The sequence below is a fragment of the Martes martes genome, assembly GCF_963455335.1.
Source record: "Martes martes genome assembly, chromosome: 11".
In the NCBI taxonomy this organism is placed as follows: Eukaryota; Metazoa; Chordata; class Mammalia; order Carnivora; family Mustelidae; genus Martes; species Martes martes.
The window spans coordinates 83,454,612-83,481,124 of NC_137899.1; the positions used below are offsets into that span (position 1 = coordinate 83,454,612).

The 26,513-nt window shown below is 38.2% G+C and overlaps 1 protein-coding gene across 1 annotated transcript in view; it reads right to left on the reverse strand.

Annotated features, from left to right (window-relative positions):
* The window catches only part of GRM8 (glutamate metabotropic receptor 8), a gene marked incomplete at both ends in the record, with an annotated part of 740,123 nt that overhangs the window by 65,722 nt on the left and 647,888 nt on the right, over window positions 1-26,513 (reverse strand). Inside the window, one exon of the mRNA XM_080818039.1 lies at window positions 12,272-13,207. Coding sequence (XP_080674165.1) covers window positions 12,272-13,207 — 936 coding nt within the window. The remainder of the gene's footprint in view (window positions 1-12,271; window positions 13,208-26,513) is intronic.

The window sequence follows — 26,513 nt, forward strand, 5'->3', positions numbered from 1 at the left end:
ATTGCCATTTGATTGGACATTTTAGCATGGGGAAAGTGTTTTGCTGAAGAAAGGACAGTGCTCCAGCGATAAGCTGCCTGCTGACATAAACACTTTATGGTTTTATGACAGGTTCACAATCTACCAATACTATTTTCAATTCAATTTGTGTGGATGAAGATTTTAGAGAAAACAGCTGGCAGGAGAAACACATGACATTTAATTTTGCCTGAGAACATGAAATCTACAAAGCTCTGTGTATATGTGTATGTGAAATGTGTGGGTTTGTATACACTCACAAAGGTTATACTGGGAGTCGTAGTCTACCGGGTTTGGGGCAACAGACAGCAGAAAACATTACATCCCTTGGTAATTTTCTGGAAATACACTTGATTTAACAAATAACTCAGCGCGTCTAAAATTCTGATGAAAACATTCGACTGATTGCAATTTTTGAACTAAAAAGGTTTTTTTCAAAAGGAGAATGACCTCAAGTCGTCCTTAACAAACAAACAAACATACAATCAGTGGTGTAGATTTTGATTGGTTCAAAAATCACTCCCTGTGAACAAGATTGAGAACACTGCCAAAAACGTGGAACCTTGCAGATTACTGCATGGATACACTACACGACGTTTTAGAAATGATTTTAAAGAGAAACAGCAATAAAATTGAAATCTGTCTTGAATTATTCAGATGTTATATGCAAAGTACCCAAAGTTACACAAAAAAGGAGATATATAGTAAAGAAAAACTTATTGCATGAATTTAGTCACAACCATGACAAGCCGAAAAAACCAAAATTACCTAAAATTTGCCCAGGATTACTAGAATATAAAATCCATTTAACACCCAAATTTACGTCATGACAAAGGTGATTATATATTTAAATTGACTCATAATCATTCAAAATGACTTGACTTTTAGTTCTAAAAAGTTTGTCTTTTTATTTCAACGTCAAAATTCATTTGAACAGTACAGCACATTTGTTTACTGAAAATCATAGACCACCAGAGATTCTTTTCCTGGTGTCCTTACCTTTGTTTTTATCCACACAAACTGATTTTACCCAAGATCACTACTTGGGGCCCAAATATCCTTCTGCATACTTAGTTAGATGCAGTCATCAGCAATTGAAAAGAATTGCTTTCTCCCCTTTACCCCAGACCAGAGGGAAATCAACAGACTCTCACTTAAAAAAGTTGTCCCTGTGGCCAGCGCCACCCCTCTCACTCTGCTGTCCTCCATTCCCAATTGGAAATGAGTCTCTTCTTTGTACTCTCCATTGCCACAAGCCAAGTCCCCAGTATTCCTTGCCTAGATTTCTTCAATAATCTTGCTGTTGTCTTTTCTCTCATTCCCTGCACACTACAATTCATCTGACTCACCACTGGCAGCCAAATCCCACAAAATGGAATTGTACTGGGAACACACCGTGCTCAGGTAGAGTCAAATGTCCTCAAGTCCCCAGCAAATGCAGTACAACTCGGCATTACGCCCCACGGCTATCTGACTAGCCGTATTTTGTGCGTAACCCTATGACGCATTGCCCAAAATACTTTTTCGGAGTAAAAGGAGCGGTATTCACAACAGGGTGCACGGGGATCTATAGGTGAGCCACCTCTCCTTGTGACGGTGCTAAACTCAGAACACGTTTTACACACAAATACCTTGACTTGTTCTTCTCTGAAAGTTTAACCCCCCTTCTTTTATTGCCTAGAAGGTGCTTCCATCCGTTTCTCTCCTGTCTTCATGAAATGTTTAATTCCTACCTCCTTCAAGCAGACTTTCTTGATCCCTCAACAGGACAGGCTACTTTCATCCTTTCTCCGTCAACAGGCCTCAGAGTGGGCACTTAGTCTCCATTTATGTTTCTCTGCCTAGTACCGGTCATCCGCGGGCTTGGTTTGGCTCCCTACTTGACCCCAAACAACTGGAGAGCAAAGTTCTTACTCATCTTTGCATTTTCCTAAACACCCAGCAAAGGTCCCTTTATATAGTAAACATTGCACAAATATTTCTCATAAATGCCATCACTGGCTGTAAACCGATACTTAAATTGTGGCCCCTAAAAAAAGATTTATTTAGTAAGGGCATTAACCCTAAATAAGAGGAAATTCACAAACTGTGACAATCAAAGAGTCTGGACTCATTTTACAAATTCAAAATAATTCACCTATTTCTACAACTAAAAGATTGTCACGAAACACATATTATGCACCAAAGCCCCCATAAGAGAATGTATGTGCATGTTGTCTTAGAAAAGTTTTTCCCAAGACTTTCACTTAAATGCTTCTATATGCAGTCATTTCTATTTTTATAATATAAATTTACTTATTCATTAAGTGAAGTAAAATCTAAGTATTTGTGAAATAAAAACCCTCCACCACCCATCTTCCCATATCCTGATGCCAATCTAGAGAATTAACACGTTTGAAGAGTTCTCGTTTTGTTTTGTTTTGGTCGTTGTTGTTGTTTAGCTAATGCACTTATCTGGGGTTATCGACTTTGGATCCTGCCTGCTGACTACTCACAGTGAAAGGTGAATGACTTAACCTGCTTGCTCAATTCCTCTCTCTAATGCCTCTCCTTAGTCACCGCCCACGTTTTTAAAAATTGTGTTACTATTTTTAAATTAATAGGTTTTACAATATTTATATTCACTTCTGTAGACAAATTGACATTTCTGTTTTGTTTCTAGATTCCTTCTAACAACGTAAGACTGATACAAAAAGTGATTTTTGCATATGGCTACTGAGTATTATTCCCTTCAGATTCATCCCAAGTAGCATGACTGGGCTTGCAGATAAAGAATAACCATAATTATTAAAACCCTACCTATTAGACAAGTAGGGTCTAATAGGTCCTTTAATAATTTCCTTTTAAATTTCTTCATTTCTTCTAGTTATAGGTAAGTGCCGCTGTTATTTGTCTCGTATCAGATGTGCTTTTTTTATTTTGTTGGATTACATCTAGAATAATTCAAATGTGAGATATGCAGGCATTCTCTGAGTCCCATACATTTTTTGTCTCACATTGATTGTTTGGCTGGCTATACAGTCATAAGTTTAAAATACTCTCCCTCAGAAAGTCTCTGGCCATTGACATCTAGAAGCTAGGGAGGTGTATGAGGTCTGATTTTCATATGTTATGTGTATCTTTTCTCCCTTCAAAAGTTCTTAGAATTTTCTCTCAATAAGTGCAATTTTACTGAGATGTGTGGGCTTTTCAATTTCAAAAATTGTCTTTCTTCAAATTGTGAAACTTCTGTTATTTTATTTTCTTTTATTTTTACTTTTTGGCCGTTTCTTCCCCTTCTTTATTTCTTCTCAGGGTTTATTAGATATATTTTAGGATGCTGTATCTATGTTCAAAGCATTTTAACTTTCCTCAGATTTCCTTTTCTCATTTTTCTCCTTTTCTTCTTGGTTCTTCCTCTGCTACACATCATCCCTGCACATCATCCCTCCAGTGTTAACCCCGGTCATCCCATATTTATGTTCCTCTGTTCAGCTTTTTATTTTCACATTTGTATTTTAATTTCCAGGATAATTTTCTTTTCTGATTGATCTTTTCCACAACAACCTATGCATGTGTGTCTATTGGATATTTTCTTGATTCTCTCTTGGAATGCTCATTAAAATTCTGTTTTTAAAAATTCTCTTGGAGCACCTGAGCGGCTCAGTTAGTTAAGCCTCTGCCTTCGCCTCAGGTCATGATCCCAGAGTCCTGGGATCTAGCCTGGCACTGGCCTCCGTGCTCAGTGGGGAGCCTGCTTCTCCCTCTCCCTCCCCACCCCCTACCCCCGCCGCCAGCTCATGCTCTCTCTCACAAATAAATAAATAAAATCTTTAAAATAATTCTCTTATATTTCCTGAACTACCTCTGGTTTTGTTTTGTGTATGTGTGTATGTGTCTTTTAAAATAGTGATATTGGTTCTTCAGTTATCATGACATCCTTGGTTGTTGTAGGATTATGATGTAGGGCCAGAGTGGTAGATAAGAATTACTGGTGGGGTCCATTTTCCTTGAATGGGAGGGCAGACTACAGACCTGTGTAGGTTTCTTACTGTTTAACCTGACTGGCTTCTCTCAAAGACACAAGGATGCAAGCACGCAAACAGATTGGGGACCCACCACAGGAGAATACTTTTCTAAGAGTTGAGAAGTCTGTTACATCTCTATCTTGTGTAGATGTAGTTCATACTTCCCACCTGTTTGATGTCTGTCTGAAATAAAGTTACTTCCAATTCTGCTTGGTTTCTCTCTCAGTGCCTTCTACCTACACAAGAAACATAAGATAGTTCTACCCTCAGACAATTCCCATTTTTTTTAAAGATTTTATTTCTTTATTTGACAGGCAGAGATTACAAGTAGGCAGAAAGGCAGACAGAGAGATGGGGAGGCAGGCTCCCCGCTGAGCGGTGAGACCGATTCGGGGCTCGATCCCGGGACCCTGAGATCACGACCGGAGCCAAAGGCAGAGGCTTTAACCCACTGAGCCACCCAGGTGCCCCCCCCCCATTTTTTTTTTTAGAGTAGAATTCTCTAACACCTGTACTCAATCCTTGTTAAGTTAGAACAAAAATGAAAAGTGAGGGGTCCACCTGGCCCAGCTATTTTGAAATGCAGCTGGTCACTCCCACGCCCATATCAGGTCTTTATACTGACCTGAGGTTTAGGAATTATTTGAAACTACCATGGTAAGAACCACCTCTGTTGCTTGGACTGTGCTTTCCTTCTTCTAATTTCTCTATAAATCATACCCATTTGACTTCTATTTTTCTGGAGTTTCTCAAATTGTTCTACCTTATGTTGGCTCTAAAAATATAATGGCCTCGTCTCATTTTTCTCTCCCCTGTCCTCCTTTTCTTCCTTTTTTTTCGTTTTCTTTTCTTTCCTTTTTTTCTTTCTTATATTTTTAAATTTCATTGTTGCCTTCAGGAAAGGTATGTATATATGTTTGTGGCAGCCTCTTTCCTGAACTAGAAGCCAGACTAAATTTCTTTATTTTTTTAATGTTTCTTTTAATGATGTCAGTAAGTCAGCTTGGCATTTATTTTCAATAACCTGGAATTTATACTAATATTTGGTTAAATATATTTCTACACTTTGGGATGGGTGGTACTAACCCATAGGATCCAGCATTTAGAGATTTAAAATTTTTTTTGTAACATAAAAATGTGATATGGTTTCAGCCAAAAGGAACTATTTGCTTGCAATCTGCTCTTCCTGGCACCCTGTGTGCTCCGTAAGATATAAGTGTCTACTGAATCATGGAAAATGCAATTTGAAGTTACACAAGTAAATTAGTCACTGCATTCTGTACTATCCACAGTCTGGGGTGTCATTAAAGTTCTGTCTCTATAGAAGAAAAAGTAAGTCTATTTGTTTAGGCATTCCCCTGAACATTTTTGAAATAAGGTCATGGTCAGTATGATTGAAAAAAGTCACATTTTAGTCTTAATCAAATCCAGTAGTCTAGCATTTTAAACATATTAAGAAAGCTAAACCATTTTAATGAGATGAGTGAGAGGAGGACTTAGCTCCCAGGTTGACTATCTAATTGTATACTTGATTAAATTATTATAATTCGGGCACAGAAAATTCAAACCCTTTGTAAACTCAATTTCAATTAAAAAAAAAAAAGAGGAATGAGTAAATACCACAATCTCACTAACAGCCAAATGTTTAAATTAAACAGCTGTAGGCCTCACAACTTTCTTAGAGACCCCCCCCCCCACCACCAAAAAAAGGAGGATCATGGAATCTAAGCAAGGTTCATTGGGCAAATATTTCTTTATGCTGTCAAATAAAATAGGCATCCCCAAAAGAATTGCCCTAAATGTGTAAGTTGGCAATTTTCTGTGGCGGTAATATGGAGCACAACCAGGAAAAAAAAAAAGTAATAAGCCTGGCTAGGGCAGCATTCCCTAGGAGGGCCACTTAACAAGCTGGCCCCTGCTGTGCCCTAGAATCTCCTGATTTCGTGGACTCCTTCTGCATCTTCCCAAGCAGATCATTTTAACTGAGTGCACAAATGAGATTACATAAATGCTTTCTTTTCGGGTTGCTTTTCCTTTTTTCCTTTTCTATTTGGCTTGCCCCTTCTAGAGTTGACACAGATTTGGTACGACTGTATTGCCCAGACACCTGAGATAGGTGTCCCCATAGACGCCACCGCCCCCGGGGACACCACGAGGCCTTCAAAGGGATCCGCTTCAAATGACAGCAGATTGACAGGGAAAGAAAACACTCTCCTGTTTTCCACTTCCCTCCTGTCTAAGGACATGAAGGACTGCCGGAGAGACAGGTGTGGCTCTGGGCTGGTCTACTCTGAAAATCACGTTCACTGTTGTCTCGAGTGTACTGACAGGTTGCTCAGGCTGTCCTTTTCCCACCGCGACTATTCCTTAAAGCAGGAATTTTCTCATTCTCTTCAGAACTACCTCTCATAACTCTGGTTAGAGTTATGCACTTTTCAAATTTTAACATATTTCAGCAGTTGCTTTCTGACGACACCTCGCTTTCTTCCAGTATTTTCCGCTCAATGTGTGAAGGCAGCGACATGTTGCCTCAGGAACAATTCTCTCTTCTGTTTTTCAGAGTCCTGCAGATGCTGGTTGCCCTCTTTCGGGTACTTAATCTGCATGATGGACACCCTGGGTAAGTCTCTATGTTCGAGAAAACACGTCCAGTTGGGATGCTGCATGGACAGGGTCTCAAGGCTGGAGACATTAAGACAATTATCTGGGTAAATAAGAATGTATTCAGTCATTAAACACTTCTTTTTTCCTTCTTCTTTTTTTTTTTTTTTTTGGAGACTCTGCTGGCCCAGGCCTCTACTCAGTGCTGAGGATATGACAGTGAGCAAAACCTAGTAAGTCCCTGCCCTCATAGATTACAGCAAAATAGTAATAACGGCCAACATTTTAATGATCACTTAGTATATGCTAAACACCTGTCATGACTTAGCTCATGAAATTCTCAGCAAAACTACCATGAGGGATCTATTAGTACAAGAAAACACACCATAGTGAGACAACAGAAGTATCTGGGGTTTGTTGTTGTTGTTTTTTTTTTTTAAGTCACCCATCTTCCTGCCTTTTCCTAGAGGATATGAACTCAAGTCTGTTCTAGTTTGAGAACAGGGCTGGGCGCAGATGGCAAGTGACTGCTTTATGTTGCTTTGTGTGAATTTGCATTCTCTGGGAGAATTTATTATTAGCTTCAGATGTGTCGCCCTTGCCTACATTTCCCCAGCCAGTTTAGCAGAGTCAGGATTGGAACCCAAATCTGCCTTCTCCAGAGCCTATGCTCTTCCTTACCCCCTTATCCATCTCTGCAGCCCCACACTCTTCTGCCCTTTGACAGGCAGATACAGTAAAAGAACAAGGGCAGGGGGCGCCTGGGTGGCTCAGTGGTTTAAGCCTCTGCCTTCGGCTCGGGTCATGATCCCAGCGTCCTGGGATCGAGCCCCACATCGGGCTCTCTGCTCAGTGGGGAGCCTGCTTCCTCCTCTCTCTCTGCCTGCCTCTCTGCCTACTTGTGATCTGTCTGTCAAATAAGTAAATAAAAAAAAAAAAATTTAAAAAAAAAAAAAAAAAAAAAAAAAAAAAAAAAAAAAAAAAAGAACAAGGGCAGGATGACGAGGCAGAACTATCTGATTAATTCCATCAATTTTCCTTTGTTCTGTGCATGCTAGACGGAACTAAGACAATAATCATAATTCCTGTTTGCCTTTCTCTCTACATATTTAGCACCCCATTTTCGAAGAACTGATAATGACAAAAAAATTTTTTTATAAAGAAATGCATATGGTCCATCACTGAAATGAGAAAACTTATTTTTCAGGGAAAAAACCAAAAAGCTGTTATCATGGGGCTCACAATAAGATGAAAATATAAGATTCTCATGACATCACAATCTAACTTAAATCATAAAGAAGGATTTTTTTTAAAAAAGATTTTATTTATTTATTTGACAGAGATAACAAGTAGGCAGAGAGGCAGGCAGAGAGAGAGGAAGGGAAGCAGGCTCCCTGCTGAGCAGGGAGTCCGATGCGGGACTCCATCCCAGGACCCCGGGATCATGACCTGAGCCGAAGGCAGAGGCTTTAACCCACTGAGCCACCCAGGCACCCCATAAAGAAGGATTATGATATTATATTAGATCATGCTTGTGCAAGGCAGTCCATTTCCACGTTGGGTCGGCATTTAGTGAGAAGGTACATGAAAGGCTCTGTGTTAAGAGACATAGTCACTCAGATATACATCTGATGGCTACTGCTTCCCCTCCAGGAATGTTTCAAGGCTGACATTTGCAGGTGAGAGGAAGAAGGGAAGAGTTGGGAGTGTGCAGAGGGAGAAGTCTAGGACAAGGCCCTGGTTTCTGACTTGAGCTCCTGGATGATGTCCTACTGAAGGAAGAATGGCTGCTTTGGGACATACGGGGGTTTTGACATTTTTGAGTTTTGGTTATTTTTTGTTTTGGGTTTTTTTTTTCCCCTGCTCTGAGGGTGTTTTGTTTTGTTTCCACCCAGTGCACTGGTTAAAGCACTGTGCTCCTTGGAGCTTGGCAATGTCATAACCCTTGTCTGATTATCTCAGCTTTATGAATGCAATTAGAGGTGGTAAAATATGTATTCAGGAGATTTCTGCCATCCTAACAGCCCCTCACCATCCCCGAGGATTCTTTCCCTGACGGTTACATTAATTGCATTTTAAGTTTTTTAAGTCTTTTCAGAACCATTAGGAGAGCTTGTGTGAGTCCCTGTCCACACCTCAGTGTGTCCACCCTTCCTTCACACCACTTTTCTATAAGAAAAGGAAAAGTGCATTTATACGATGAGTTAATAGAATGCAGCCGGCACAAAGCTAATAAATGATGCCATTAAATCTATTGGAAAAACATGATTCAACTTGATTTCCAAAATCTGAAAAAAATGCAAAATTAAATGGTATTTTATCATTGAATAAAGACTTACTTTACAGAGCTGTCTGTCTTCATGAGTGCTAAAATGTAACTTTATCATTTGATTTTACCCAAGGGTTTTCCAAAACATCTGTCTAAATTATTCAACTGATTTTACCTTTTATTCCTACTCCTGTTATAATTTCAGAGAAACCTGGATGGTTAGATGACTTTTCTTTTGTAGATTACTCTAAGAAGCATAATTAAATACAGAGTGAAAGAAATTTTGTTGTTCTGCTGCCTTGTGTGTTATAAATTCTATGTCACTGACGTATAGTTACAGGAGGCATAGCTGTTTTGCTTTCTCATCTCAGATCTGACTCCTCACCATCTTCCCCTGCCCTTGAGCCTGATTTGCTCCTGCCTTTGAGCCTGGCACCTCGCTGGTTCCGGCAGGCGTCAGGCAGGCATCGGCTGGGAGCCAGACTGAGCCTTACAAGGAAGCCTCAGGGAAGCAGACTGACATGGGCTCAATAATTAGCACCATACAGGACACAATGCTCAATAAGGATCTTCTGAATTAATGGATTTGTGTACCGCTTAAATGCAATAAACACTTCAAGCTGATAACATGGGCTAATTGGCTGAGCATTATAAATGAGAATGGAAGACTGACCAGCTCTTTGGTCCTCCAAAGTCAATAAAACTTACGTAAAGCCCTCCTTTAGAGATACAGAGTTTTATTCACCTGTGTCAACAATTTTAGCAATGTGAAGAAAAATAGTCTCGTGTATTTTGTGTATTGTTTTGAATGATAAAGATACCCTGACAGAGAATAACAGGTTGCAAATTTTATGGGAAGCCTTAGAATGACATGTAATTGTATTATATAAAGTATTCCAGTAGCCAAATCTCAGCTCCTTAGAATAACTCTCGAAGGAGAGCTGGTCCAGATTTGGCAACTCCAAGACTAACTAAATAATTTGAGGGCTTTACGATGTTCTGAAAATTCCTACAATTAGTGTTTCTTCCTGATTTCTTCAGCTTTTCCACATTCAATCGTATCATGAAAACAAAATAAAGCCAATCAACGTGTTTTGTAATTTTTCTTACAACATGTTTCTTTGATTTCCTTTGATTCCACAAAGAGAGAAAAAAAATTTGTCTAGTATTCAGGCATATCTCTATAGGCGTGGATATATCTATACCTGAAAATATATACATATATACCTAAACTCCAGGTTTTCAGAGGATACATGGCAGTGCCCATGGGCTCAGTGGCATCTCACCGAGCCGCATCTCTCCCACCCCAGTATATTCACCTGTCCATTTTATCCTGAAACTCTTCCTTTCTCCATCACTGCTGCAAGGGGACAGCTGCAACTTAGCAGGGTTTCAGTTCTGAGAGACTCTGGCCATCTTTTTCGACTATGTTTAAAAAGCTTATTAGTATGATGCTTCTTTAAACTGCTGTGATAATACTAGCCAACAGCTAAATGTCGTATCGTGATTTCACTCGTGCTAAAAATCAAGACACTAAAAGACTTATCTAGATAGAAATAACATCTCATTTGTATTTGCCCTCCCCCACTGCCCTTGAAAGTCACAGTATGAGAAGTAAGAATAGAAAGTACTTTATTAAATGTAAAGCAAGAGAAAGAAAAAAGAAAGGGAAGTTAGATGTTAGAACTCAGGAGATTTTGTCTGGGTAAATATTTATTGCCCACAAGAAAACAAAATAAATTACTGATGGCCCTTTTCAGATAAAATGGTATATCAAAAAAAGGCAGTCTTTGGTTCAAATACAATGCAAGTGCCACTTAATGTTATTAAAAATTCACATAATGCAGACATTTCCAGAATCTAAAGAACATTGTTTTGCCCTGACTAGTTCAACTAACCATATCAAAACAGACCCAACAGACTGTGAGAGACTTATTTTCCAGCTCATGCATTCTCTCCTGAGTCATATTTACAAGCTTGATCCCCATAAATTCCTATCTACATATGTCAAAAATATAATGTTTATTAGGTTTAGAGCATCAGACTGCCTTACTTTGCTTTCCTGTCATGTGCTTGGTCCCACATAAAATATTCATGGACTTCTATCAGGCCATCTAAGTCATGAAAGGTCACAGATCTGGAACCCATGGTAAGTTTTTTTCTATTCAGCAGCAAGTTTGCTGAAGTATATTTTTTTGTGTCCAAACATGGTTGAAAGCCACATTGATCTAGTAAGGGATGAATCCTCATACTAATGAGCTCTCTGTGCCCTTGTTGAGTACTTTTTCCTCTGAATTAGTTGGGATTTTAAGAGTCATGCATGACCTCGCTTGGAATGGTAGAGACTAGGGAATGTAATTGTCCCCAGGATGCTTGATTTCCTCACAACTTCTGATGATGGATGATGGAGTAATCTTTAAACCCTCACTCTGAAAGAAAAGCTTTCTCATAGGTGCTGTAAGGCTGAAGGACTATTCATTCAGAACGATAGCATTTGCCTTTGTTTTACAAGCTGGCTTGTCTCCATTAACCTACCCAAACCTGGAATTCATGGAAATATTAGTTTTCTGCTTTTCTGGACAGAAAACTACATGTATCCCATTCAGCATATGCTCCCTTTCTCATATAGATGTCCTTTACTTGCAGTGATTTATGTGGAAAAGGTTAACTGGAAATTAGTGACAAAAGGAAATTATTTTAAGAGATTTAATTGATCTTCACCTTCTGAAAAGTTATAAACTGCTTTATATAACTGCCTGTGGCTGTCTTCTTTAATCCCTCAACATCACCTTGCTCATATGGAAAAGCGATAGCAGTGGGGGCTGAAGAGAAATAATAAGATGGTTCAGATCAGACTCAGCCATTTCAGTTTTTTTGTTATTGTCGCTGTACGATAAACCCTGCTTCCATGACTAAAGCCATCGTAATTGTGAAGGAACATCTTTTTCCCAGAGTCTCATTAGAACCAGAAAAGGAGGCATTTGCCATGCAAGGGGATATCTCTGGGATCAATCATCCCTATGATTCACGTCTGTCTTTTCTCCCACCCTCTTTTAATTAACATTAGGAAAAGAACAGCTTTCGTCACTGATAACAGACCTGGGAAGAGAGACTCAGAAAGTAATGAGATCTGTCAATTTTCAACCTTGCTAAAGAAGACACATTAAAACACTCTTCATGGACAATAAACCTTAGTCAACACATATTCAAAGTTAAGTGACCTTGAGGGAGTCTATATATATATTTCCAAATAAGAATAATACAGACTGAATCAGTTTGAGAGACCATAAGTGAACCGAAAAGAAAGGCGGGGAAGCATCCTAAAGAAAGAAGTTAAATCCAGGGAAGGGTTGGCGTATGCATTTCTTGCACTTACCTTTTCTGCTGACTGCGCTGTACCAAAAAAGATGGGAATGAAAGCTAACCAAATGATGCAGGTGGTGTACATGGTAAATCCAATAGGTTTGGCTTCGTTGAAAGTCTCTGGGACACCTCTCGTTTTAATGGCATAAACAGTACAAGTGACCATCAAGAGGATACTGTACCCCAGCGAGCAAATGAGCGAGAGATCAGAAATGTCACATTTGAGCACTCCCCTGGCGTTCTCTGGGTCTAGAGTCCGCTGCTCTCCATAGTCAATGATGATATGGGGGGGGTCCACAACAAACCAGACACACACTCCCAGGAGCTGGACGGAGATGAGGCTGAAAGTGATCACCAGCTGGGACGCTGGACTAATAAACTTGGGTGCTGTGACCGATTTCTTCCCCTGCTCAAATATTCGGTGGATTCTGTTTGTTTTGGTAAGAAGGGCCGCATAGCTGAAACACATGCCAAGTCCTAGAAAGATTCGGCGGAAGGAACATATGATTGTGTCTGGCGCGGCAATCATTAAAAAGGTGATTGAGTAACAGAGGAAAATCCCTGTGAGGAGCACGTAACTAAGTTCTCGGCCCGAAGCCCTTACAATAGGTGTGTCATTATAGCGGACAAAGGTCACCATCACGAAGGTGGTGGCGATGATTCCCAATATTGCAATGAACACAGGCACCACAGCCCAGGGCGAATGCCATTCTAGTTTGATTATGGGGATGAGCTGGCAGCCTGTGCGGTTGATGTTTGGTCTCTGATCCAGAGGGCAAAGTTCACAGGAGAGCTCATCTACTTGGTAGTTGTAACCTTCACAACGCTCGCAATGCCAGCAGCAAGGGACTCCTTTCACCGTTTTCTTCCTCTCCCCGGGCTTACAGGGCAGGCTGCAGACAGACGCCGGGTGAGTGTGTTCTCGATTAGCCCACTGCATGTCATCCACCTGTGGGGATAAAGAATTAATGAGCCTTCCATTTCCCCCCATTTATAATATCCTAATCCTAGCCACAGGTTTGTAATAAATCACTGAATGCTGACGGAGCAAGTACAGTTTACCATAATAAGAGCCCAGTTTTCTTTCCCCAGTATTGACTTCTTGATGAAAGTGTTAAATGATCTCGTCCAATAAATCATTCATATCATCAGCTTGATGAGTGTCATTGGTTTCCATTTACCTCCTCAATGTTGACCAATCTGTCATTTGTGAAAAGATTTATTGGCCCGAATAGTTTTGAAACTCAAAAAAAAAAAAAACAAAAAAAACAAAACCCCACAGAAATATGCTTAGAGTTAATCACAGATATAAATGTCAGAATACCTGAAACACTGGCTTAGGATATAAACATACACATAAAACAGTGATGCAAAGCTCTTCACCATATTTGGGGAAATTCAAATCACGCTGTGTCAGTTTTCGAAGGAAATGGCAAACCTACTTTAATCGCTGATAGTCATCACATTCCCGAAGTGATAACTGTATTAATGTTTTTGCCTCTCTTTAAGCATGGATATAACTACCCCCCCATTCTTGCATATCCACACTGTACAAAAGACCATGTGAAATGAGATAGCTTGGTGGTAATGTTCTCCATTGAACAAAAGTAGTCTTACAAGTGGCTTACAGCAGCGAAATTGGTGCAAATGAGAGAGCCCCCCTCTAGCGTGCTTAGTATCTACTTCAGAGCCTTAAAGTTCCACCTAAAGCACAGAGTACCTCTACTAATATAAAAATATTATTTTAAGGAGATTCTGCCAATCACTGACCTTTTACCTTGATTGTTTACCAAAGGTTCTGGACACAGTTCCGACATATATGAGGTAGGGAAGAGGTTTCTCATAACACCAAGCAATCTCGGACAGCAGCCAGTTGTCCCATTAAATTACCTCAATTCTGCCACTATCTCTCTGGAAATAGCACCAGCTCCCAGGAGTTAAAGCTCAGGTTGCAAGACTGTCCCCTCCCACCTCCAATGTCAATTGCAAGTCCATGCCTCACATGTGCTTCTGACCCACCTATAGATTGAAGGTTCCAAGAACACTTGCCTTGGGTTCAATTGGTTTGCTAGAGCAGCTCACAAAACTCAGAGAAACACTTACTTACTAGATTACCAGTTTATGATAAAAAGGAAAAGATGTATACGATGAGGTAGTGGGAAGGGCACAATGCTTCCATGCAGAGTTCCAATTATGCCGCTCCCTCCAAATCTCCACCTGTTCACCAGCTCTTAAGCTCTCTGAACTCCCATCTCTTGGGATTTTATGGAGGCTTCATCACATAGGCATGATTAATTAAATCAGTGGCCACTGGCATTAATTGAACCTTTAGTCCCTCTCCCTTCCCAGAAGTCTGGGGTGGGACTAAAAGTTCCAATCCTCCAATCACCTGGCTGGCACCTTGGGGAACCAGCCCCCACACTTAGGTTTCCAAAAGTAACCTCATTAACATAATAAAAGTCACATTTTTTGTTCTTATCACAAAAAATTCCAGAGGTTTTAGGAGCTTTGTGCCAAGAATAAGGTCAAAGATCATATATTTTTGCATTTACCTTATTAGAAACACATTAATTTTAGCAGAATGCTAACAGGACAAACTGGAAATTACAGATCATAAGACACAACTTATTATGAAAAGCAGCTACTATAAAAGTGTGATTTTGGGATGCCTGGGTGGCTCAGTCAGTTAAGTGTCTGCCTTTCGCTCAGGTCACAATCCCAGGGTCCTGGGATGGAGCCCCACATCATCATGCTCCCTGCTCAGTGGGGAGCCTGTTTCTCTGTTTCCTCACTCCCCCTCTTTGCTCCTACTCTCTCACTCTCTCTCTCTCAAGTAAATAAATAAAATCTTTAAAAAAAGAGAGAGAGAATGATTTTGTTTGCTGATGTGTACAGTGACTGACACACAATTTGCCCTCAAATCTTCGCTGAATTTGTAAGAAAGGAAGGACAGTGTTAAAAGGAAAACCAAAGGTCCAAAAATGGCATCACTTAGGTTCTCGCCCCAGCCTCCTTCTTATAAAAACCTTCCATTTTGCACAACTCGTTGGAGTACACTTCTACTTGCTAGATGAGATGCGACCCAATTCATGAATCATGTAATAAAGCTAATTAGATCTTCAAATATGCTCATCTGAATTTTGTTTTTTAACAATGGGAAGGGCACCATGCAGAGCACTGAGGAAGAAGGGATCAACTTGAAATTACTAGGAACTGGTAATAGAAGGTTGCTCAAAGAAACACAGAAATGGGAGCCCAAAGAATTTGGTTAGAAAACAGAACAAAACAGTACACAACATATTTTCCTGAAGACCAGTTCCATTCACAACCCAAAAGAAGAATTACCATATTCTATGGTAGTCTGGCTCCAAAATGGCTCCTTCCAATCTCACCTTCCAGAATTTGTGAACCCATGCAACTGTGAACAGGGTAGATTGTGTAAACAATAGTATATACTAGAAATGATTACATGTGATTTCTGAGACTAGGTCATAAAAAATATTTTGGCTTCTGCCTTGCTCTCTCTTGGATCAGCCACTCCAGGAGAAGAGCGAGCGTTTCACGAGAATGCTCAAGTAGCCTAATGGAAAGGAACCCAGGCCACCTGCCAACAACCGGCACCAACTTGTCATGCATGTGAGTGAATCCCTTAAACAGTGAATTGTCTGGCCTCATTCCAATCTTCAGGTGACCGCAGCCCCCAGTGACACACTAACAACAACATCACGAGAAATCCTACACCAGAGCCCCCCAGCTAATAAGCCACTTCGGAATTTCCGATCTACAGAAACTGTGTGAGATGATAAATGTTCTTTGGTTTTAGGCTGTTCAATGTTGCACTTATTTGTTACCTAGCAATACGAAACTGTACTACAACTCAAAATAAGTTTCTCCACCCATTCTGTGACCACCACCAATGTAGTAGTCTACCGAGAATCTACTCAGAAGGCAGTGACAGCTGTCATTTACCAAAAACTTGCCCCATCGTGGCTCCTGTAGGCAATATGCTTTCATAACCTGAAGGTTGTCTTCCTTTGGGGAAATATGCATTGACACTGTTCTCACGACTAGATCTATTTCTTAAGGGTGTTTTCCTTCCTTGAATGTGGGCTGAATGATTGAGGATAGAGAAGTAGAGTCCCCACGCTCAATAATTGCAGTGGGCTATCAAATCTCCCCAAGGTAGAGTAGAAAATTCGTTCCTGTTTAATTTCAAATATCCTCCCTTGAGAAAATAGGTGATATTTCATGTGTCATAAGGGCACTCAAAACTATTAGCTCTTACCCTGTCTTTTCACCACAAAGGTACAGCAATCTATCATACCCCTGCTAATTTTCTATTAGGTTTTAATGATTTAGGAAAGTTATTTTATGTATGTATAGAATTCCATTAGGAAAGAAAAAAAGTTAGATTGGAAGCGTATAGTGGCTTCTTTTGAAAATATTGAGAAAAATGAAATGCGCTCCTGAGCTGCTAAAGTATTGATTTTATACCCTAATGGACTCTTAAAAGATAATAAAATGCTTCTGTGAAGGTTATGTTTCAAAGCTAATTAATGTAAAACCAAAATTGCATTTTGTTTGGGGTTTCTATAGATTTATGATGTTACTGTAAAAAAAAAAAAAAAAGAAAAAAAGAAAGAAAATGCAGCCAAATATCTCAGAAACATTGGTAGAGGCTTTAAAGGTCAGCTTTCTAACCACATGTGTAATTCTTTAATTCTCAATACATTTCATTTTCCAGAAGGAAATAAGACTTGTTAACAAAGAAATATACCTATACCAGATAAGCCTCATTACACAGGATAAATATTTATCATTATAAGTTGAATATTAAATTTTCCTTGGTCAGTTTTCTATGTACTGAAATTATGGAAAAATATTCTCCATAAATAAAAAATGAAGTTACACAATGAAGGGAAATATCATAATACTTTAAATAGTCAGGTATTTTCTTTAAGAAAAAAATGCAATAGTCAAGCCATACTTGTGACTTTTTTTAATATAATGGGGAAAACATTAAGTATATTTTTGTAAATATGATAAATACATATGACTCCATTTTCATCAAGGAACCTATTTATATATAACTTGATGGTGTTTTGATGCCGTAGTTGAAGTCTGGGAACCAACCAGTATCTACCTCAGGGAAGAACAAATAGCAAATATCTAAATGAGGATGTTGTAAATACATTAATATTTGAGTCAAATAATGTATTTTGCATATGTTGTTAAATAGTGATTAAAAGCAATACTACTTGAGAGTAAATTAAATGACCTAATTTTCACCGCTGCGCTGTAAGTTCATAAACAAGACTCATTCAGCTCTTTTGCACAACTATATTAACAAATTAAACAATCTTTCATATGAGTATCCATGCATTTTTAAAACTTATCTTCCTTGTCTTTCACATTATTCTGATATTAGGATTTCTTTCTAAAATCTATAGTCTAACAAATGGATGATAGTTATATAGACAGACCTTCCAGAGACAAAACCATAGCCTATTCCTGTCTTGATAATGTTCACCAATAGTGATTCATTCTGTAGGCTCCAATCCGGTAGATCTCATAGAATGTGAGCCATCAACTAGTTTCTGCTGTCAAATCCCATTATTACTGCAGACAAATAACCAACAGCCACAAAACCAAAAGTTCCTGTGTGAGTGTGCTTCTCTTTTTAAATCTTTAATCTTTCCAGACCAATCAACCTAGAGTAATTCTTCATAAATTCTTTAAGTAGACATTATTTTTATAGAACAATTTTCTTCCGTATAGTTTTAGTACCTCTTGAAGAAAAGACTACAAGAATATTTCCCAATTCAAGGCCCCATTAGAATTAATCATTTTCAGTTCATTAAAAAATTCTTACTCAATGTAATACCTCGATTACAATATTTTCCCCACATATTAAGTGATATCTTCACTGATGAGATTATCCTACATGTGGCAACATTTTAAATACTAACAGATAACTGATAGCTAATCATAATGACCTCTTTTCATTTTGCTCTATAAATCACAGCATTGATAATCATTTCGGTGACTAGTTTGCCACCCCAGTATTTAAAAACCCAATCCTTCTTCTGACTTACATAATGGCATATTGTATACACAAACATTTCCAGTGAAATTGGGTATTTTAAAAAGCCTTACCCATGAATGTTGACATGATCAACAGATTTAACAAGTGCACTAATTGGCATTAAGTATTTAAAATATCAAAATTTGGGGGTGCCTGAGTGGCTTAGTCAGCTAAGTATCCAACTCTTGATCTCAACTCAGGTCTGGATCTCAGGGTTCTGAGTTCGACCCCCATGTTGGGCTCCACGCTGGGTATGGAGCCTAGTTAAAAAAATAATAATAAATAAATAAAATGTTAAAATTTGGTATATTTTGTCACTCGTGATTCACATACGAGTGAATACATGTAGCACAGTTAATTTGATATGCAGCTCAAAATAGTTTCTCAGTATATTAGTATATATATTCATATATGAGTAAATATTGTTTCCTTAATATTCACACTTTCCTTTGGGTCATACACAGCTTTCTACTCCTATTCAAAGTACTTCTAGTGTTTTTGAAAATCTAATATATGTGTGTGAGATGATCCCCATATTGATGCCCTGGCTTGATCTAATATTACATATCTATATAACTTTAAAAATGCAGACTTCTCCTATTTAGAAGGACAGTTTAAAATAAAGTTAAGAAAATTTTAGCATCAAAAAAGTAAAATACTTAGGGATAAACAAGTGGAAGTGCAATATTTTCTTTCACTAAAATCTACAAAATACCATTTTAAAAAAATGAAAGATCTAAATAAGTGAAAAGAAACCCCATATTCATGGATAAGAAGATGTGTATTGCTAAGATGGAAGCACTCCCTAAATTAAATGACAGATTCAACATAATCCCTATCAAAATCCCACCTGGCTTCTTTGCAGAAATCAACAAGCTGATCCTAAAATCCAGATGGAAATGTCAGGGACCCAGAATAGACAAAACAATCTTGAGAGTGAAAAGTGAAGTTGGAGAATTTACACTTCTGGTTTTATTTTTTATTCTTTTTGTTGTTGTTTATATTCTTTTTTTAAAATTTAATTAATTAACTTTTGGTGTATTATTAGTTTCAGAGTAGAGGTTAGTGATTCATCAGTCTTATATGATACCCATCACATGTCTTCCTTAATGTCCATCACCCAATAACCCCATCCCATCACCCCCTGCCTCAGTTTGTTTCCTATGATTAAGAGTCTCTTACGGTTTGTCTCCCTCTCTGATTTTGTCTTGCTTTCTTTTTCCCCACTTCTGATTTTAAGACTTACTACAAAACTATAGCAATCAAGACAGCATGATACTGGCATAAAGATAGACAAACCAATGAAATAAAATTAAGAGCCCAGAAATAACCTCTTACATGTATGGTCAATTGATTTTTGACAAGGATTCCAAGCAAACTCAAAGAAGAAAAAATAATCTTTTCAACAAGTGGTGCTGGGACAAGACATGACACCAAAAACATAAGAAACAAAATAAAAATAGATGAATTGGACTTCATTAATATTAAGTCCTTTTGTGATTCAACAGTTGGCATTAGGAGAATGAAAAGACAACCCACAGAGTGGGAAAAATGATTTCCACATAATGTATCTGATAAGGAATTTATATCCAGAATAAATAAGTGTGTGTATGTGTGTGTGTGTGTGTGTGTGTGTGTGGTGTGCATGCATAATATACATATAACATACATAAAATATACATATATATTAGAGATGAGGTGACATTTAAATTTTTTATTTTTTGAAGGCATTTGAGTATTTATTGAATATTTTGGGTTTTTTTCAAGTTTTTATTTAAATTTTATTTGAATTCTAGTTAGTTAGCATAAGTGTAATATTGGTGGAGTAGGATTTAGTGATTCATTACTTACATATAACACCCAGTGCTTATCACAACATCCTTAGTACCCATAACCCATATGTTTTTATAAACTATATATATATAATTTTTTAAAAAACTCTTAGAACTAAACAGTTAAAAGGCAAATAATCCAAATAAAAATGAGTTAAAGAATTGAAGAGACATTTGTCCAAAGAAGATGTATGAATGGCCAATATGAAAAGTGCCCAACATCATTAGTTATCAGGGAAATGCAAATAAAAACACAGTTTCCACTAGGATGGTTATAATAAAAAATATAGACAATATCAAGTGTTATTAAAGATGTGAAAAAATTATAACTTTTTACATTTCTGGTGGGAATATAAAATGGTACAGTTATTTTAGAAAATACTTTGGCAGTTCCTCAAAAAGTTAAACATAGAGTTGCCATATGACCTAGCAGTTTCTACTTCTAAATAATTCCAATCCAAGAAAACTGAAGACATATGTTCACACAAAAATCTTTATATCAGTGTTCACAGTAAGATTATTCATAATAGCCAAAAAGCAGAAAGAACCCAAATGTCCATTTACTGATGAATGGGTAAAGAGAACGTGCTGTATCTACACAACCAATTAAAAATATATAAAAAGGACTAAAGTACTAAAAATAAATAAAAAAGAATTAAGTATTAGTATATGCTCTAAAATGGACAAACCTTGAAAATATGCAAAGTAAGAAAAGTTAGTCCCAAAGACCATGTATTGTGAGATTTTATTTTATATGAAATGTCCAGAACAGGCAAACCCATAAACAGACAATAGATTGGTGACTTGCCAGGGGCTACAGGGAGAAGGGAACATAGTGAATGCTCAAGGGAACAGGAGTTCTTAGGCAATGGCTTAAAATTGGATGGTGGAGATGGATAGACAACTCTGTGAATACACTGAAAAATACTGAATTACCCCTTTAAAAGGGCGAATTTTATGGGCAAATGTGAATTATCTCAATAAAGCTGTCCTTTTTAAAATATGCAAATGATTTAACTTGATACATTCAAGAAGTATTAATACTCAGTATTATCTGGCATATAAAAAACATGTGGCATACTCACTCTATTCAAGACAAGGTTCAATGTGGGGATTCACCGGTGACCAAGACATGTTTCTTGACCCCCAGAGACAGTGGAGGTGGGGACAGAGATATGCAAAGAGGCTGTCACAGCTCAGTATGAGACTCCCTACAAAAGAATAAGGAAATGGTGTTGCTAGAGGAACATCTCGCAGGGCCATCCAGCCTGGGCTTCACGGATATGTGGACAGCAGTCTGATGGATGTGGGAGATAACCCAGGAGAGAGGATTGCAAGAGGTCACCAGGCAAAGAAGGAAGGAAGGAAGGAAGGAAGAGGGAGGGAGGAAGGGAGAGGACATTAAGACCAAGGGGCAAGAAGCCATGATAAACTGGAGAAACTAAAAGTATAAAGAATACCAGGAATGTAGATTAAAGCATGGGATGGAGTGGCAAGAGATAAAGAGGTAAGGGCTATGGAATAGATGATATATGAGATCATGAAGGACATTATGAGGCACTGAGAGGAGTTTGGATGCTATCTTACATGTGGCCAAGGAGATCCTCTGAAGGATTACGACAAGGACAGGGGTGGTGAGTTTCATTATTTAGAAGAATCCTTGGGCTGCAGAGTAGAGAGAAGACTGACATAGCTCAGGACTCCAGACAGGCCAGTCACACCGATGCTGCTGGAGAATTCCAGATGAAAGGTGAGGGCAATGGAAATCTGAGCATGTAGTGGCCAGGAAGGACTCTATAAACAGCACCAGGTTTTCAGACTTTACTCTCCAGGCCACAGATATATATCGTGTGTGTGTGTGTGTGTGTGTGTGTGTGTGTATGATATATTATAAAAATTATATATAAATTTTATAATATTATATATATGTGTGTATGTATATATGTATATATTGATTTATTTAGGAGACCACTGTGGGGACAGATGAGGGAAGAGGGTGATATAGAAGCAGGGATAAGAGTTAGGGAGGAAATGTTGCAAATCCAGACAAAACAAGAGCCTGTGAATTCTGTTAGGAACAGTGATGATGAAGAAGATGGGATAGACTTGAGATAGATATTAAAGAAAATAGAGAGAAAGAGAGGAATCAAAGAATGACATCCAGACTTCTGACTTGAGAGCCATTCTCAGCATTCACAGACTTCCACTGCTCACATCTAACTGATCACCAGCTACATGGCCGTGCCCTTGCATTCTCTGACTCCCAGGGAATGGCTGACCATTGAGTATCAACCCTCCCCAGTCCCCTATGAGACAGCCACACAGCACCTTGTAGCCTCCTTCAGTGGCGTTTTAAAGTACATAATTATGTATTCATTTGTTTGTTTTTATTTTTTTTTAATAAGTGGTTTCATAAAGTTTGGGTAATGCTCCTCAGAAGTACTTCAGGGGGTTACTTAAAATATAGATCCCTGGAACCCAGCTCTTTTTTTGTTTCTTTTTTTCTTTTTTAAAAAATTTTATTTATTTATTTGACAGACAAGAGATCACAAGTAGGCAGAGAGAGAGAGGAGGAAGCAGGCTTCCTGCTGAGCAGAGAGCCGGATGTGGGGCTCAATCCCAGGACCCTGGGATTATGACCTGAGTTGAAGGCAAAGGCTTTAACTCACTGAGCTACCCAGGCGCCCCATGAAACCCAGTTTTTAAAGATTATAATTCAATAAGTCTCAGAAGGAACCTCAGGTTGAGATTTTTAAAAGAACTTCTTCCTGTGATTCTGATAGATGTAATTAGTAAACCATACTTTACTAGGCAACAATTTAAAATTTATTTCCCTCGTAAAAGTAGGAGCCAGGTCTGTTTTTCTGCTGTTTTATCCCAGAGCCAACTGGGGCGACTAACCCCCAGTAGGTATTAATAAATATTTGTTGAATGAAGGAAGAAGGAACAAAAGCACACGTGAACAGGTGATAGTGTCTTTCATTGAATAGAGGCACCCAAGGGAATGACTGGTTTTAAAAGGTGAATGATGACTTGGTTGTCTCTGAGCTCAAAGTCCCAGTGAGTCTTCCAAGCCAAGAAACTCACAACTCAGATGAACACTTGAGCTGTATTCATGAGTCAGGTTTGCAGGAAGTGAAGATTTCAAAAGCACAGTCATATTCAAGGCGGGTGAGACCATGAATATTTATTAGCAAATTCTCATCCACAAAAATGGAGATAGTGTGAAGGAAAGATGGCACAAATGAGGCCCTAGAAAGAGCAAATTTTAAGGAGCAGACTCAGCAAGATCAGTAAAGGAGGATGAAAAAACACGTCCAGGTGGAGAGTAGGGAATACAGTCCCTGAAACCAAAGAGATAATTTAAGGAATGAGGAAATGGTCAGTGATGTCCAAAGATATAAATTTTATGACAATAGGATTTGAAAAGTGAGAGTCCCTGGTTACTCTCATGAGAGAAAATTCAGCTTTTCTGAGAAGTCTCCTCTGATCTACCCTATGCCAGGCAGGTAGGTATGTTTCTCCCTTATATTTCATTGTATTTCATTATGTATTTTATCATAACTCTTTGGCATTATATTGTGATTACCTATTCATGTGTCCATTTTCCAAGTAGACTGAGGGCACAGTAATCTCAGGGACATATTATTTTGTTACCTCCCATTACCTGTTTTAAGACCCAGGATTCAGAAAAAGTCAATATTTGACAAATAAATAAACTGATTAATAAATGAATGTATGATGAACACATCTATGATTATCATTACTCACTGTTTAGTGTTTTGAGTAATCATGGCTTTAGGCAGTGGGCAGATGTGAGTAGTACACTTATTCCTTCCTCAGTCTGTGTGGTGTCTATATTCTTTCATCTATACCCCTAGAGAAGCTAATTTGTGGGAATTCTATGCTCTGACACCACACCTCACAGAGATATTGAAAGGATCTAACAAGTTAATATCTGCAAAAGAGTTTCGTGAACAGAAAATGTAAAAGACAGGGGGAAACTCCACATACAATTTGATTTAGGACCGAGAGGCAGCACTGGGAGGAAGGCCCCCACTCTCTTCTTATAATTAAATACTTATAATTAAATACTTATAATTAAATATAACTACTGTCCAAAAATTACAACAGAAGCAACAAGCAAAAAGCCACCATCTCTGGATTTCACCCAGATCTGCTACTTCTTGCTTTTATTTTCCCACAACCTCACTTCTTCATGTCAGCGCCTGGTAACTGCCATATGAGATGATCATTCTTCACCCGCTCTATGCAGAGACAACCATCCAGAAGAGTGCCTTCTGCCCTTGGCTCTAAGCTTGGAGATGGTAGCATCTTTAGGAGTGCATGATGCTGTGTGTGTTGTGGGATGGGTGGTTTCAGAATAGGAAGTCAGACCCACAAACCTTTGGATGAGCACTAACGCTGTGATAGAGTTTCACCCCAACACAGTGCATATGTGTGGTATTTCTGGCAATAGTGTTGGACAATTTTTTTCTTAATTTTGAATTTGTGATAAAAGTTTTAATAGGAATTCTATGAAGAGTGGTTATTTTTAATTATAAACCATTGAGCTACAAGTGTGTAACTAAATGTATTATATTCCAGATAACCAAAATTAGTTTCAAATAATTTCCTTAGGTTTCTTCTCATGTAGGGTTAATTCATTTGAATGTTTACTATAAATGACTATTTTAACTGCTCAAGATGATTTGGTATGTTAGCTCTTTTCTGAATATTATTTAAAAGCATGCATAATGTTAATTTAGAAGTTAGCAAAATCTTAAAATATGACTTGCATGTCATATGTAAATAGCTACATTAAATACATTATGCCAGTACTTTATGATGGCTAAATTCTATTAAGCAGATCTTTCATTGCTAATAATAAGTAGAAGTAAATAATATGAAAGTCGGCTCAGGACTAAAACTCTCTATGGGCAATTTTGTAAACTTGTAGAAATTCCTTTTAATTATTTACATTTCTTCTTTTTCCTACACTAGGCTGATTATTAATGCATGCAGAAACTAAGATAATTCATTATAAATCATTTTGTGATATTTTGAACAACATAATAGATATTCAGTGCAAAACACTTTTCCATTTCAGTCTTGGCCCATAACAGTCAGTGTACATTTAACTCCATCCATGGAAAGTTAGGAAGGAAATGCCTTCAGTATGTGAAAAGATAGACAAAAGGGTGTGAAATGAATATTTTCAGTGCTGAGCCACTTTATATTATTCAGTGAACGAAACATAAAAGTAAGGCTGATGGCAGGGCACCTGGGTGGCTCAGTTGGTTAAGCATCTGACTCTTGATTTTGACTCAGGTCATGATCTCAGGGTCATGGGATTGAGTCCTACATTGGGCTCTTCACCAGGCATGGAGCCTGCTTGAGATTCTCTCTCTTCCTCTCCCTCTGCTCCTCGTGCTCATGCTCTCTCTCTCTAAAATAACTAAACCTTTAAAAAAATATATGATGATGATAATGATGGTGACAATGATCATTAACATTTATTGAAGGCACACTATAGGTCAGAACCATCCTAAGCAATTAACATTAAATGTTTAAGTGATGCTGAGTTAGGCATCCCATTTTGTTTAAGGAGTCACAGAGTGATAGGTAACTGACCCCATGTTAGAGTATTAAATGATGGAGGCCTGAAGCCTCACGCTCAATCACAGTATTTTATTACCTCCACAATTTTACCTTCCAGGGCACTGCATAACACATGATAGTTTAAAAAAATACATAAATGGAATGAACATCAAGAATAGGAAGCAGAGGAGATAGGAGATTAGGGGGTGGGGTGGGCATAAGGCATTTGAAGTAAAAGTCTGGGTAGAAGGACCATGGCCCCTAGACAAGAGAGGACCTAGACAAGAACAGGAGATAAGTGAATGAGACCAGGGTCGTCCATCTACTGGAAATGGAAAAGAAAAGGTGAGTCTAAACCAGATTGAGAAAGAGGAGTCAAAATAACTCAGTGATAATTTAAAGGATTTGTTCACACCAAGACCAAGGCAAAGACCTTAGGATAAGATAAACATTTGTTTCCTGGTTTGGCTATCTGCTTCATGCTACTGATTCCTGTCCCCTCAGAATCATTCCAGGAACATGTCATCTTCAGCTAAGATTCTTCTAGCTACTTTATTCCAAAGAAGAGCATCATAAAGTTTACTTTATCAGTGTAGCATACTTCATTCAAATTACCAAGAAGGTAATCTTCCCGCCTGCAAGTGTATATAAATTAGTCCCAAATGAATATATGCAAAATTCAAGACTGTATTTGAATGAAAAACAGAAGACACCAGTTCAGAAAAAAAAAAAAAAAT